Source organism: Chrysochloris asiatica, unplaced genomic scaffold (assembly GCF_000296735.1).
Source record: "Chrysochloris asiatica unplaced genomic scaffold, ChrAsi1.0 scaffold00294, whole genome shotgun sequence".
NCBI classification, from domain to species: Eukaryota; Metazoa; Chordata; class Mammalia; order Afrosoricida; family Chrysochloridae; genus Chrysochloris; species Chrysochloris asiatica.
The window spans coordinates 3,345,626-3,359,230 of record NW_006408812.1 but is presented as its reverse complement, the minus strand read 5'-3'; the positions used below and the strand labels follow the sequence as shown (position 1 = coordinate 3,359,230).

General features: G+C 35.9%; 1 protein-coding gene across 2 annotated transcripts in view; it reads left to right on the top strand.

Moving 5' to 3' along the window:
- SMARCAD1 (SWI/SNF-related, matrix-associated actin-dependent regulator of chromatin, subfamily a, containing DEAD/H box 1) overlaps window positions 1–13,605 on the top strand; it is a 142,999-nt gene that overhangs the window by 66,810 nt on the left and 62,584 nt on the right. The window contains exons 7-9 of one of the 2 annotated variants that reach the window (XM_006874700.1): window positions 4,006–4,107; window positions 6,033–6,114; window positions 8,122–8,513. In XM_006874700.1, coding sequence (XP_006874762.1) covers window positions 4,006–4,107; window positions 6,033–6,114; window positions 8,122–8,513 — 576 coding nt within the window. Of the gene's footprint in view, window positions 1–4,005; window positions 4,108–6,032; window positions 6,115–8,121; window positions 8,514–8,804; window positions 9,161–13,605 lie in introns of those variants that run through there. The other variant, XM_006874701.1, reaches the window with a different exon arrangement.

The following is a 13,605-nucleotide window of genomic DNA, read 5'->3' as shown; positions in this document are numbered from 1 at the left end:
GTTCCAACTTGATGGCACCTGACAACAACAACAACAAATTATCCTTTTTAATTTTGTTCCCCCACTGGACTGGTAATCGCAAGCTTGCCAGTTCAAACCAACCAGCCACTCTGAGAAACCTTATCCAGGGTTGGTAGCCGTTGGAACTGACTCAACAGCGCGCAACAGCAACTGATGATGCTGAACAACTTTTTATGTGTCTGTTGCCCATTTGTATATCTTCTTTGAAGAAATGTCTATAAGTCCTTTGTCCATTTTTTGGTGTTCCTTTTCTTTTTCTTGTCTAGTTGTGAGTGGTTTCTATACTCAGGATACTAGACTTACCAGGTGTTTGATTTGTTAATATTTTCTCTTATTCTGTAGTTTGTATTTAAATATTTTGTCTTTTATACTTTGCTGTTCTTGTTTTGAGATTTTCATGTCTTATCTCTGAAGGTGCTTTTTTTTGTTCTTTTCCTGTGCCATTAGGCCATTGTAAACTCTCTGCTAGTATACATTTAGAACTTACTGAATTGGTCAGAACACCCAGAAAAGGTTTTCATGTTCTCTTGCCATATAAAGAACTTACTATCAGTAATTCTAAAACCTGAAAGGGAAAAGGAGCCAATTCCAACATTATGAACGAGTTCCCTAACAAACTAGAGCCTTTCCCCTGTATTCTTAAGTCCTTCTTCAACTTCTGCTACACAGTGTTGTTGTTGTTGTTAGGTGCCATCGAGTCGGTACTGACTCATAGCGACCTTATGCACAGCTGAACAAAACACTGCCCAACCTCACTACTGTTATCACACTTGATTCCATCGATGCTTCTACTTGGCCAATCCATCTCATTGGGGGTCTTCCTCTTTTTCTCTGACCCTCTACCTTACCAAACATGATATTCTTCTCTAGTGACTGGTCCCTCCTGACAGTATGTCTGAAGTAGGAGAGACTAAGTTTGGCCATCTTGGCCTCCAAGGAGCACTCTGGCTGCACTTCTTCCAAAATGAATCTGTTTGTTCTTTTGGCAGCCCATGGCACTTTCAGTATTCTCCTCTAACACCGTAACTCGAAAGCATCAATTCTTCTACCGTCTTCCTTACTCACTGTCCAGCTTTTATATGCATATGAGGTTATTGAAAATACCATGGCTTGGATCAGGTGCACCTTAGTCCTCAAGCTGACATCTTTGCTCTTCAACACTTTAAAAAGGTCTTGTGCAGCAGATTTTTCTAATGCAATACCATCGTTTGATTTCTTGACTGCTACTTGTAATTTTATCTTTCTTCCAGGTTGTGTTACCCAAGTAGTTTCAGCCTTAGCTAACCCCTCATGGTGCTTTACAGTTGTTTTTTTGTTTTGTTTCATAAAATCAGTCAGCTAAGGATAATGCTTTCTTGTATGTTGTTGTTGTTGTCAAGTGCCATCAAGTCGATTCCGACCCATAGCGACCTTGTATAGGGATTCCAAGGAGCAGCTGGTAATAAGCTTGAACCACCAACCTTGCAGTTCAAACGACTTTGCAGTCTGACACATTAATCTACAGTTCCAAACCTGGACTCATTTTGTTTCTTACACAACTTTTATTCTTACCTGGCTTTTGCTGTGCTTCCTTACCAAATCTACCCTGCCCCTTTTTTCTTTTTTTAAACTTTGTTGCACATAGCTTCAGCCCTTCCCTTCTTTTATCTCATTCCCCCTTTCCCATAGATAATATTGATGATTTTTTTGCCCTAATGTGAGCTGCACAGTACTGTAAGCCACAATAGTTTGTTCTTTTAGGAAGAAAAGTTCCTCTTACCTGTTCCTTTTCCCTCCATCTGTTCACCCTATCTGGATACTAGAGTGAACTTGAGTTTTGGAGTTAAGTAAGTCATGACAGAATTCGAATCCTGTGTTAGCTATTTACTCATAATATAACCTTGGATTGGTTAATAGTAAGTCCAATAATAATTCCTACATTGAGAATTTAAAGAAAACATTTAACATTAAAAACTCAGTATGTGGTTTTATTTGCATTCCTCCCTTATTTTCTGCTTCCACTGGAGGTAGTAGACTTTTCCAGTATCCTTAAGACATTTTGCCAATTTTTATATATTGTTAAAGAATTAATCTTCAGGTAAGTCTTGTGTGGTGCTGTAAAATCAGCACTGGACTACAAGATAGTTAGTTCAAACCTACCAGCTACTCCTTGGAAATCCTATACAGGGTCGCTATGTGTCCAAACTGCCATGAGTCAGAACTGATTTGCCAGGACTTAGCAATGACTTCTGGTAGCTTAGTGGTTGCAAGTCGCATGGTTACCATTTTGAAACTACCAGTGGTTTTATGGGAGAAGATGAGGCTTTCTGCTCCTGCAAAGATTTACAGCCTTGGAAACCCTATACAGGATGGCTATGAGTCAGAACCAACTCCACGGCACATAACCACTATCACCAACAGCAACATATCTTTGAGCATTGTGTGCAGTGTTTACCAAAGTACTAAAGGAATGTACAAGGAATCATATTAGGCAATATTTGTTTTAAATATTTCTAGCTCCACCTCCAAATGAGGGCATTAGTGCATTTGCGGTAGCATTTTTGCCTTCCATATGGGACACCCAGGTTCAACTCTTGGCCAGTATGCCTCAAATGAAGCCACTACTTCATCTGTCAGGAGCTTGCATGTTGTTACGATGCTGAGCAGGTGTCAGAACTTCCAGACTTAAGACAGACTGTGAAGAAAGGCCTGGCTATTATTTAAAAAAAAAAACTGAAAGAAAACCTTGTAGACCACAGCAGTCAGATCTGTAATTGATCATGGGCTGGCACAGAACTGGGCAGGGTTCCATTATGTTGTGAAGGGGTCACCATGAGTTAGGAGCCAACTCAGTGGCAACACCCAACAGAAACCCATACTTTCAGAGATGCTATTACTTCATTCTGTTAGGCATAGGGACACTGTGATTTGGAACTGACTTGATGGCACCTAATAACAAAGAGCACAGCCTTCGGTATGGATTATATCTCAATGTAAAGAAAACAAACATCCTTACCATTGGACCGATAAGCAATGTTCTTATCAACGGAGAAAAGATTGAAATTGCCAAGGACTTTTTTCTTCTTGGATCAACTATCAACACTCACGGAAGCAGCAGTCAAGAAATCAAATGATGTATTGCATTAGACAAATCTGCTGCACAAGAACTTTTTTAAGTGTTCAAGAGCAAAGATGTTAGCTTGAGGACTAAGGTGTGCCTGACCCAAGCCATGGTATCTTCAATAACCTCATATGCATGAGAAAGCTGGACAGTAAATGAGGAAGACCATGGAAGAATTGGTGCATTTGAGTTATGGTGTTAAAGGAGAATATTGAAAGTGCAATGGGTTGCCAAAAGAACAAACAGATCCGTGTTGGAAGAAGTGCAGCCAGAGTGCTCCTGGGAGGCCAAGATGGCCAAACTTTGTCTCTACTACTTCGGACATATTGTCAGGAGGGAGGACTAGTTCCTAGAGAAGGATATCATGTTTGGTAGGGTGGAGGGTCAGAGAAAAAGAGGAAGACCCTCAACGAGATGGATTGGCCAAGTGGCAGCATCAATGGACTCAAGCGTGGCAACAATAGTGAGGTTGGCCCAGGATTGGGCAGTGTTTCATTCTGCTGTGCATAGGGTTGCTGTGAGTCAGTACCAACTTGATGGTACCTAACAACAATAACATTACTTGAAATGAGTCTGAACTGGCTATTTATGTTTTACAAGTATCATTTAGTGAAAAATATTAAGTAAATCATTTTGAGCATTATGAATAAAGTTTGAGTTACTGGGTATGTAATTAAAGTCTATCAATAATCTAAAACCAGCAATATTTTTTATCCTTAAGATGTAGATCTGTCTGTTCACATGATTAAAAATAATCAGTCTTAATTCTTTGAGATCAAATATTAATTTGAAATCAAGTCAGAATACAAATGTATTGCTTCAGGAACATTGTTACAGATGAATTCGTAAATTATCTGCCTCCCCTGCTTTTATTTTCCCATTAGGAAGAGGAGTCAAATGAGTCTGCAGAATCTAGTAATAATTGGGAAAAGCAGGAAAGTATTGTATTGAAATTGCAAAAGGAATTTCCAAATTTTGATAAACGGGTGAGTAGTCATAATGAAACTTGATCACTGGGCATTAAATGTATTACAAAGTATCATTTTATCAGCAATGTAAAACCTTATGTTTTTGTATGTTTTTAGTGTTAATTTTACATTTTTCGAGTTGTATGTTCTACTTAATGGTATAAAATACTGATAGTTAAGTTTTTACATTTACATTTGTTGTCTTACTATTTTGTTCTATTTCCCATATTTTAAGAACATTTTCAGTGTCACTGAGAATCTATGCCATGTATACTAGTTCTTAAAGGGGTCTTTTTAATCATGGATTTATATAGAGAGGCACATACTGGTTTAACATTTCAATTGCATTTACACTTGTTGATTTACTCAAGTATAGTACAAGTCGTATATCTGGTGAATCGCTAATGAGTTGAATGCAAAATCTTGTTTTGCTAGTTCTTTATGTATGTTGAAACTGCATGCTTTGAAACTGGAAGTTTGTAAAGCCTAACTACATGTAGCTGAAGCTTTGTTTTTAATTGAGCAAACATCTCTAGATCCTCTAATGATTTAAGTACTGTGAAGAGGGACTTAGATATGCAAAAATTAACAAGAAAATTTCCTTCTGACTATTTTATAGTTCATAGTATGCTGTCGAGTCTATTCTAACTCATAGTAACCCTGTGTAGGGTTTCTAAGATTATAAATGTTTACAGGAACAGAAAGTCTAATCTTTTCTCTAGTAGAGCAGCTGGTAGATTCGAACTGCTGATCTTGTGGTTAGCAGCTCAACATGTAATCCTTTATGTGACCTGGGCTTCTCATTTTATAGTTACAGGGGCAAAGTATATATACAGAAAATATGTATAAAGCAAATATCAAATAATCACATGAATTCTTTTAGTGTTTAGGACATTTTTTTTCTTTAAATATAGCCACAGTGTGGACATCTATATGTATGTGTGTGTGTGTGTGTGTGTGTGTATACAGACACACACATACATATAGATGTACACAAAAACACTTTTAAATAATTAAAGGGCACATTCTGCAAGCTAGCTGCCGGGTTGGCAGCACACAGCCTTTCTCTTTCCATGAGTCTACAGTCTTCAGTTCTCTATTCTTCCTATGCCATCACCTCTGCCTCCATCTCTGGTGTCACTGATTCTCTGGCCAGGGTCCTCTGTTCCTGGAATATAAGATTAACTACTCCCCACTTTATGTTACAAACCTTCCACCTTTACAGTTGTGACCATCACAATTAGTCACGAGAACAGTTACTATTAAATCAAAAGAATCCTATCCCCATTTCCTTTGACTAGACCCATCTAGATAAGAGGAAAATGGTTTGGTGGTGATTCTATATTCCCTCACACATTCTGAAACTAAACTCCCTCTTGAAAACTATTAAGTCAGCTACTTCATGCCTTTATAGCCTTCCCCCACCCCCTCCATTTTAGGTAGCCAATGTATTAAGTTTAAGTTGCCTGTTCCTAGCAACCCTGTATGCCAAGTGTATAGGTGTGATCCTTGATGTGAAGAGTCCGTCCTTCTCAGCTGGTATTTTAAGCTACTATATACATAAGTAAGGAGCTCTGGTAGCGTAGTGGTTACGAATCGGGCTGCGAGCTGCAAGGTCAGCAGTTTGAAACTACCAGCTGTTCCACTGGAGAAAGATGAGGCATTCTGCTCCCGTAAAGATTTACAGCCTCGGAAACCCTGCTATGAGTCAGAACCGACTCCACGGCACATAACAACAACAACATATACATAAGTATAGGTCAGACCATCAAATTGTAGCTATTTATACTTGCTTCCTTTATCAGATTTCTTTGTCTTCCTCTAGTAGAGTTCATCATAGCTAAGTCAAATGGGTACTGTTTTTTAAAAGAACATTGACATTTTCTTTTCTGTGCGTTTCTAATTTGTGTTTTTTGACAAAAAGATCAATGGCTTATTTCTAGGAACTAAGAGAAGTACTAAAGGAGCATGAATGGATGTATACAGAAGCTTTAGAATCATTAAAAGTGTTTGCAGAAGACCAAGGTAATTTTAGTATGTCTTTTTACAAAATGTGTGCTTCTGATTATATTTTATAGTGTAGTGTATAAGAAAATAGTAAAACCTTTTCAGTAATCAGAGAATGGGATTTAAGAAGATACTGTAAAGATATTTTTTTTACATTTTAACAGCTGTTGATTAGAATGGATCTTACATTGCTGGTGTCTTTGTTCACTGTAAGGTAGCTGTCTTACCCTACGTTTCTGTAAATATGGAGAATACTAGCATCAAAAGCCTGTAAGACAGCTATTATCTCTATGGAAGAAAGTCCCTGTCCTCACACTGGGATACTCTTTTAACTGTAGGAGTCAAATTCTAGAAGAAGACTGATAAAGAGTTGAATTACATATTAGGGAGCTCCAAAAAGTTCTTAAAAAATGGAATTTTTCTACTGTCTTTTAGAAGTTCCTTCATATATTTAGTGATAACAGCCCTAAGGAAAAAAAACCAGTAGGTTAACTCTTCATAAATGCAAAGCCAGTTTAAAAGTATAGCGCAATGACTTTTTATTTTTTCCACTGCATCCTTTTAAGAAATATTGTGCTACCAAAACTCTTGATGGGACAGAGAATGAAACTCTGCACACACAAAAAAAACAAGCCACCAATTCTCAAAAAAAAAAAAAAAAAAAGAAAAAAAAAAACTGAATAAGAAAAGATAGATTATTACTATGACGAAATCAGAGGGATGCCTTTTCTAGCTCATTTGCTTATAATTCTTATGTATACATGAAAAAATATAAATGAGAATGGATTCTCAGTCTTGTTCTTAAGAAGTGCCATCGTGTTGGTTCCAGCACATAGCCACCCTGTATAGGGTTTCCAAAAAGTGGCTGGTGAGCTTGAACTGTTGACCTTGTGGTTCAAACTGACTTTGCAGTCCAGTGCATTAACCTGCAGTGTCATACCAGGACTCCATGCTCAATCTAGAAGAGCTTTATTTAAAAAAAAAAAAATTGTAACTAGTAAGAAAGTATGTGTTATAGAATAATTGATAATTGTTTTCTTACTGGCTTATAACATATTGTGCCGTCAGTCGTGGCATCTTGAAATTCAAAGAAATAGGTTTCATCATATTCATCATAGTTTCATCAGTGATAAGTATTTAGTGCTTGCCCAAAATACTTTTAAAATAAAGATGAATTTAGAATAATGTAAGTAGTGATGGAAAAATTATGTTATATTGTTAAGTTCCATTGAGTCTGTTCTGACTCATGTTGAACCTGTATAGGGTTTTTGAGGAATGGCTGGTGGGGTTAAACTGCTGACTTTGTAGTTAGTAGTCAGCCTCAGAAACCCTGTACAGGGTTGCTGTGAGTCGGAACCAACTCCACGGCACACAGCCAGCCAGCCAGTCTAGTGGTTATCCTACAGCGCCACACCGGAAGTCCTTATACTGTATTGTTACTGAATGCTCTTGAGTTGGTTCCAACTCACAGTGACCATATATAAGTTTTCAAGGAGCAGCTAGTAGGCTTGAACCACCAACCTTATGGTTAGTAGTCCAGTGCTTATCATACAGCACCATACCAGGAGTCCAGTAGATGGCTGAAATATTGATACAGTTTTCACTAATAAGTTCCTAGTAGAATGACCATTATTTTGTTGTATCCCTGTGGTTGTGACATGAGGGGTGGGGGCCACTAAGCAGTACCTAAGACAGCTTATGGGTATACAGCAGCTGCCATTTATGTTCTCAGGCTCTTTTTAGAAAATGTAAATTTATATTTATTTTAAAAACAAGTTATGTTACCTGCTTCTGAAACTAATTATCTCTGCTTATTTCAGTATTTATTCTACTTCAGTATTTCTCTTTAAAGTGCATCAAGATTTAACAATAAGTGGTAGTTATATTCTGTATTTAAACATAAAATTGTTGTAGCTGGACTCTGTGTTTAAACATACAACTGTTTAAATCTGTTTATCTTATTTGAAATCTAGATCTTTACATTTATTTTTTTTTTTTAATTTTTATGTCTTTCTTTGTACGCAGATATGCACTATGCTTCACAAAGTGAGGTCCCAAATGGAAAAGAAGTTTCATCAAAGAGTCAAAATTATCCTAAAAATACAGCTAAAACAAAACTGAAACAGAAGTTTTCCATGAAACCACAAAATGGGTTTAACAAGAAACGTAAAAAAAATGTACTTAATCCTAAGAGAGTTATTGAAGACTCTGAATATGATTCAGGTTCTGATGTCGGTAGTTCACTTGATGAGGACTATAGTAGTGGTGAAGAAGTGATGGAAGATGGCTATAAAGGTAAAATTCTTCACTTCCTTCAAGATGCATCAATTGGTGAACTTACTTTGATTCCTCAGTGTTCTCAGAAAAAGGCTCAGAAGATAACAGAACTCCGGCCCTTTAATAGTTGGGAAACTCTGGTAAGTCTTCATTCTTTTTTTTTTTTTTCCCCTGTGTGTCTGTGTATATAATTCACAGTACCGTTTATAGTCAAGGTGTCTTCAGCCCAGGAAAGCATAGATGGGTGGCCTTATCCTGAGTAGAGTCAAACATTACTCTCATTGTAAGCCAATAGTATTTCATATAGTGTCATATGACCTAATTTTGAATGAATTAAGGGGTGATTTTCCTGAAAAAAACCCAAGCTGATTGGCTGGGAATACTGTCACTCATTCTTTTGCATAGAAACTTGGTTCATTTCACTGCAGAAGAAGAAATTAGAGCTTACATTTAGGAAGCAGTTGTTTGCTAGCCTGTTCTGATCTGTTACTGCTGAGATACCATGCAGAAAGCAAGAATGTGGCAGAAATTTACTACAGCTACTTGAAGAGCAATAGCCACGTCCAGGAGAGCTCCATGATTCAAAATGCCAGTCCAAGTGTTTTCTGCTTCACCACAAAAGAAGCAATTGTTTATTTTCTTTTTCTTTTAAAAATGACAGCTCAATCTCTAACATGTTTTTCTTGATTAAACAACGCGGCCATTTTATGGAGTCTTAACAGGCTGCAGTCTTATTAATTGGGAAGCTAGAAATCAAGCATTAGGTGGAGGGAAAGCATAAGGACTGGTAAGTACAATTTGCATGATCACTCTCTGGGATTTGATTTCCTGTAAACAAGTTTTATCCAAAGTTACTTGTATTTTGAGCCTTATAAATGTCAACAGTCATCAAGTATTAATTATACAGAGAAGTATAAAAACTTTTATCTTTTAAATTGTCCTTTGTCTTTTGTTAGAATATGTGATTTGATAGTGATAGGCCCTGGTGTGAATGCAAATATGGATGATTTTTCACAGCTTTACAAGATGAAGTGACTTTGTGCTTTACCAAATTTTAAAGAAAGTTTTATTCCTTAAAGTATGATGCAGATTTGCTGTTATAGTTAATTTTATACTTGTGTCAAATCTTTATGAACATTTAGTGCTCTTGATAAGTGTCTTGCAGTGGCAGTAGGGTAGGCTTCCTGAACAATGGTTGTAAAGCATTCTTAAGAAAATTAAAATATTTGAAAATATAGAAACAGCATTACTAGTATTTTTAGATTTAAAAAAAAAAAAATCTTTCGTTTTGCCTGAAGCTTCTGCTTTTCCAGAGAACATCTGTCAAAGCAGGTCCTTTTCAAAACTTGTTTGGCTTTGTTTGAGTGATTTATTTCTGAAAATATTTGCTGAAGGGCTTTCTCCTTGTTCTTTTATTTCTTTTCTTCTTCTTTTCAAACTTTAATGGTATCCTATGTTATTACAGGGTTCTGTTGCTCAGACATGTTAGGATTCTAATTTATTTAATAAGGAATGTAATTATCTGCACCAGTGTGTAGTCACTGTAACTACTTGCCCAAATATCTTATAGTTAAAGTAAATTATATAATTTTACCACAAGTATACGTGCCAGATGCTTTTAAAAAATATTCAGCAACTTAACATGTGGAAAGCATATTTCCCCTACTAATTAATTGGCATAATTTAATTTAGTCTTGACATGACTTTGTAGATTATAAATTATCTGTTTATACCTCCTATAACATCTTGCCCCCTTTTTAAAAGTGAATACAACGACTATCGTCTTTGTTCTAGTCATCCATTTCTGACAAATCACTGACTATTTAGTTTAATAGAGTTGAAGTATCTTAAAAATAAACTTACTATTTGAGTTCAGTACAAATAGTGGTTTGCTATCCTGGGCAATGTAGGTAAATGAGTTTTTATAAATGAACAGTGTAAATTCGCAAATAAATGTATGTAAGTTTTATATTTGAATTTGTTTATAGAATTCAAACATGTAGAATTTGCTTACTGTAGAAATTTGAATGTGACTGATATTTAGAACAGTTTGATAACAAAATTATCAAAAGGAAAAGATCATATATATTTTGTTATTAAAAATAATAATAGTAATAAAACTATATAATTTATCCCTTCCCTTGTTAATCAGTGAAGTTGGATATGTACCTACAAAAAACTATCAAAAAAAATAGCAAAAGTAATTTTTGTTTTTATAGCCACTGAATTTTTAAATCCCTATGAGAATAAATTATTTACTCGTTCAGACTTTGGAGTCCTGGTGTGGCGCTGTGGGATGATTCAGTGGACCACAGGGTCGTTTGAGCTGCAAGATCGGTGGTTCAAATTCACCAGCGACTACTTGGAAAATCCTATATAGGGTCGCTATGAGTCAAAACCAACTAGACATGAAACAATAGGTAGACTTTAACAAAAACCACAAGGTATTATATCAACTAAGAACAACTTGCAAATATTTAGTAAGCTCTTAAAATTATTGAAGCTTAATCTTAAGGATTCAGGAATTTAAAAAACCTTTAAAATGTATGAATACTTACTTCATTTAAAAATGCAAGCAGCCAATGAATCAAGCATACATATATAATTTAATGATTTTTATTAAAACTGAGGTTTCTTTAACCAAGATAGGTTAAATGTAGTTAAATTTTTTTTGTTTTATTTTATTGTAAAAGTAATTTGAATGTGAAGATTGTGTAAGCACGGGGAGAGGCGAGAACAACAACAAAACAAAATCCTGTGTAGGGTTTCTGAGATTGTAAATCTTTGTGGAGTCCCTCCCAAGGAGTAGCTGATAAGTTTGAACTGCTGACTTTATGGTTAATAGCTCATTACTTGTCCACTGTACAAACAGGGCTCATTTATATAAGCAGTATTTTTTAAATGAACCATGTTATATTGTTAGCTTTTGTTTAAGTTATTGTAAGAATATCAGCTATTGAAAGTGATCCGATCTTAATAATATCTAAATCTGGAGATTCTACACTTTCTTTTCTTATTATGATTCTCTTAGAGAATTACACTGTATATTTTAGTCAATCTCAGTTTATTTGGAAAACTTGGTTATTTAAAGAAAATAGTAACATTAAAATATTACAAGAGAGTTTTATATTTACAACTTTTATATTTTTCATTGAATCAAATTTGAATATTGCTTGTTAAATTTTTTCATAGTTTTCCCATTTACCTATAGTTTTTCTGCATAATAGCAGTAAAAGTGTTCATTGTAAATAAACCCCATCATTAAATCAGGTAGACTTTCAAAAAGTAGCAAGCCAAGAGTGTCATTTGTTTTAAAATCGGGATGGTTAATAGAGTAAAATTGAAATTTTTATGGCAGATTTCACATACTTGATGGCAGCATTTCAACCATTTACTGAATTTTGTCTAGACATATACAAAGCAAAGTGCATGATAATACTGTGAGTTTGCATAAAAAAGTTCATGGAAAAATGGAATAAAAAATGAAAGTTTTCCATAAATTTTCTGAAAGCCCCATCATATGTCTGATGATTTTGTTACATTGCATGTGTGCACTTTAATCAAAATAGTAGTGTGTTTATCCTGAGCAATGTAAGATTTGTGAATAACTTAATTACGAATAGCTCAACCTGAAAGCTGTTCATATGTGTTTCTACGTCTTTCACATTTGGATCAATGAAAGTGCAGTTTTTCTTGCTTTTGAAATAACTGCATTGCTTTCGAGTCTACTTCGATTCATAGCTACCCAGTGTGAAAGATTAGCACTGTCCCATAGGGTTTCCAGAGCTGTAATCTCTATGGAAGCAGACTGACACATCTTTTTTCCTTGGAGTGGCTAGTTGTGGGAAGCCAGGCTATTAACCACTACGCCACCAGAGTTTAGTTCCTGTTGAACAACTTGTGCTTTTCATTACGCTATTCCTAACTACTATAATTTAAACCACAGATTTTCTCTTTTGCTTAACCTGATAATATTATTCAATGTCAATGTAAATTTGTTGCATAAATCATTGTGTTGCCTAATTCTTCCTTTCCAATAGAGTGGCTTTGGTAAAATTTGTATATAAGATTACTGTACTCAGGCTTTTTACTAATTTGTATATGTTTGATAAATGTTGATATGAAAAGTTAAAATGCATTCTGAGAAGCATGGCCTCCAACTTACCATGTACTTTGCAGACTTCTGCCAAATATTTTAAGGGGACCTGATGGTGCAATTGTTAAGTGATTGACTGCTAACCAAAAGTGGTTGGTTTGAACCCACCAGTGGTTCTGAGGGAGAAAAGACCTAAGCATCTGCTTCCATTTAAAGATTTGTTGTTGTTGAGTGCCTTCAAGCTGGTACCAACCCATAAGGACCCTATATAGGGTTTCTGAGGAGAAACTGGTGAGCTTGAACTCCTGACCTTGAGGTTCAAACTGACTTTGCAGTCCAGCGCATTAACCCACACTGCCACACCAGGACTCCAGCCTCGGAAACTCTTTAGGGTAGTTTGGGTCGCTATTAATCAGAATTGACTCAAAAGCACACATATAACAAGCTAGCTGTATTTATAGTAGTAAATCAGATCTGTCCTCAAGAATGCTGCTTATTGGGTAGAGAGTAAAGAATTTGAGAATTCAATCAGTTTTTTAAGAAATTTCCCTTTCCTGTATAAATTCAAAAATATTCATATGGCAAGAGTGACACAGTGTGGCAAAAAAAGGTACTTCAGTTTCTGACTCTTAAAAAAAAGGCCCTGGAGTGATACTGTAGCTTTTAATTGAAGAGATTATAACCAAGGCCATATTGAGATCATTTTTCACATTATTATCCATAAAGGAGCTCTGGTAGCGTAGTGGTTACGAATCGGGCTGCGAACCTTAAGGTCAGCGGTTCGAAACTACCAGCTGCTCCGCGGGAGAAAGATGAGGCTTTCTACTCCCGTAAAGATTTACACCCTCGGAAACCCTATACAGGGTCGCTATGGGTCTGAAGCGACTCGATGACACATAACAACAACAATAAGGAGCAATTATGTTTCTTTTCTCACCCATCTAAAGAAAACAATAATAACGTCTGTCATCTAAAAAATAATCATTTGCTTTCTGAGTGTAAACTAAACAGTACATTCAAGAACAAAGAAAATAAAGCTCATTTAAACTTGTATCAAGGTACAATCTGGTAGCGTAGTGGTTACGAATCGGGCTGTGAACCTCAAGGTCAGCAGTTCGAAACTATCAGCTGTTCTG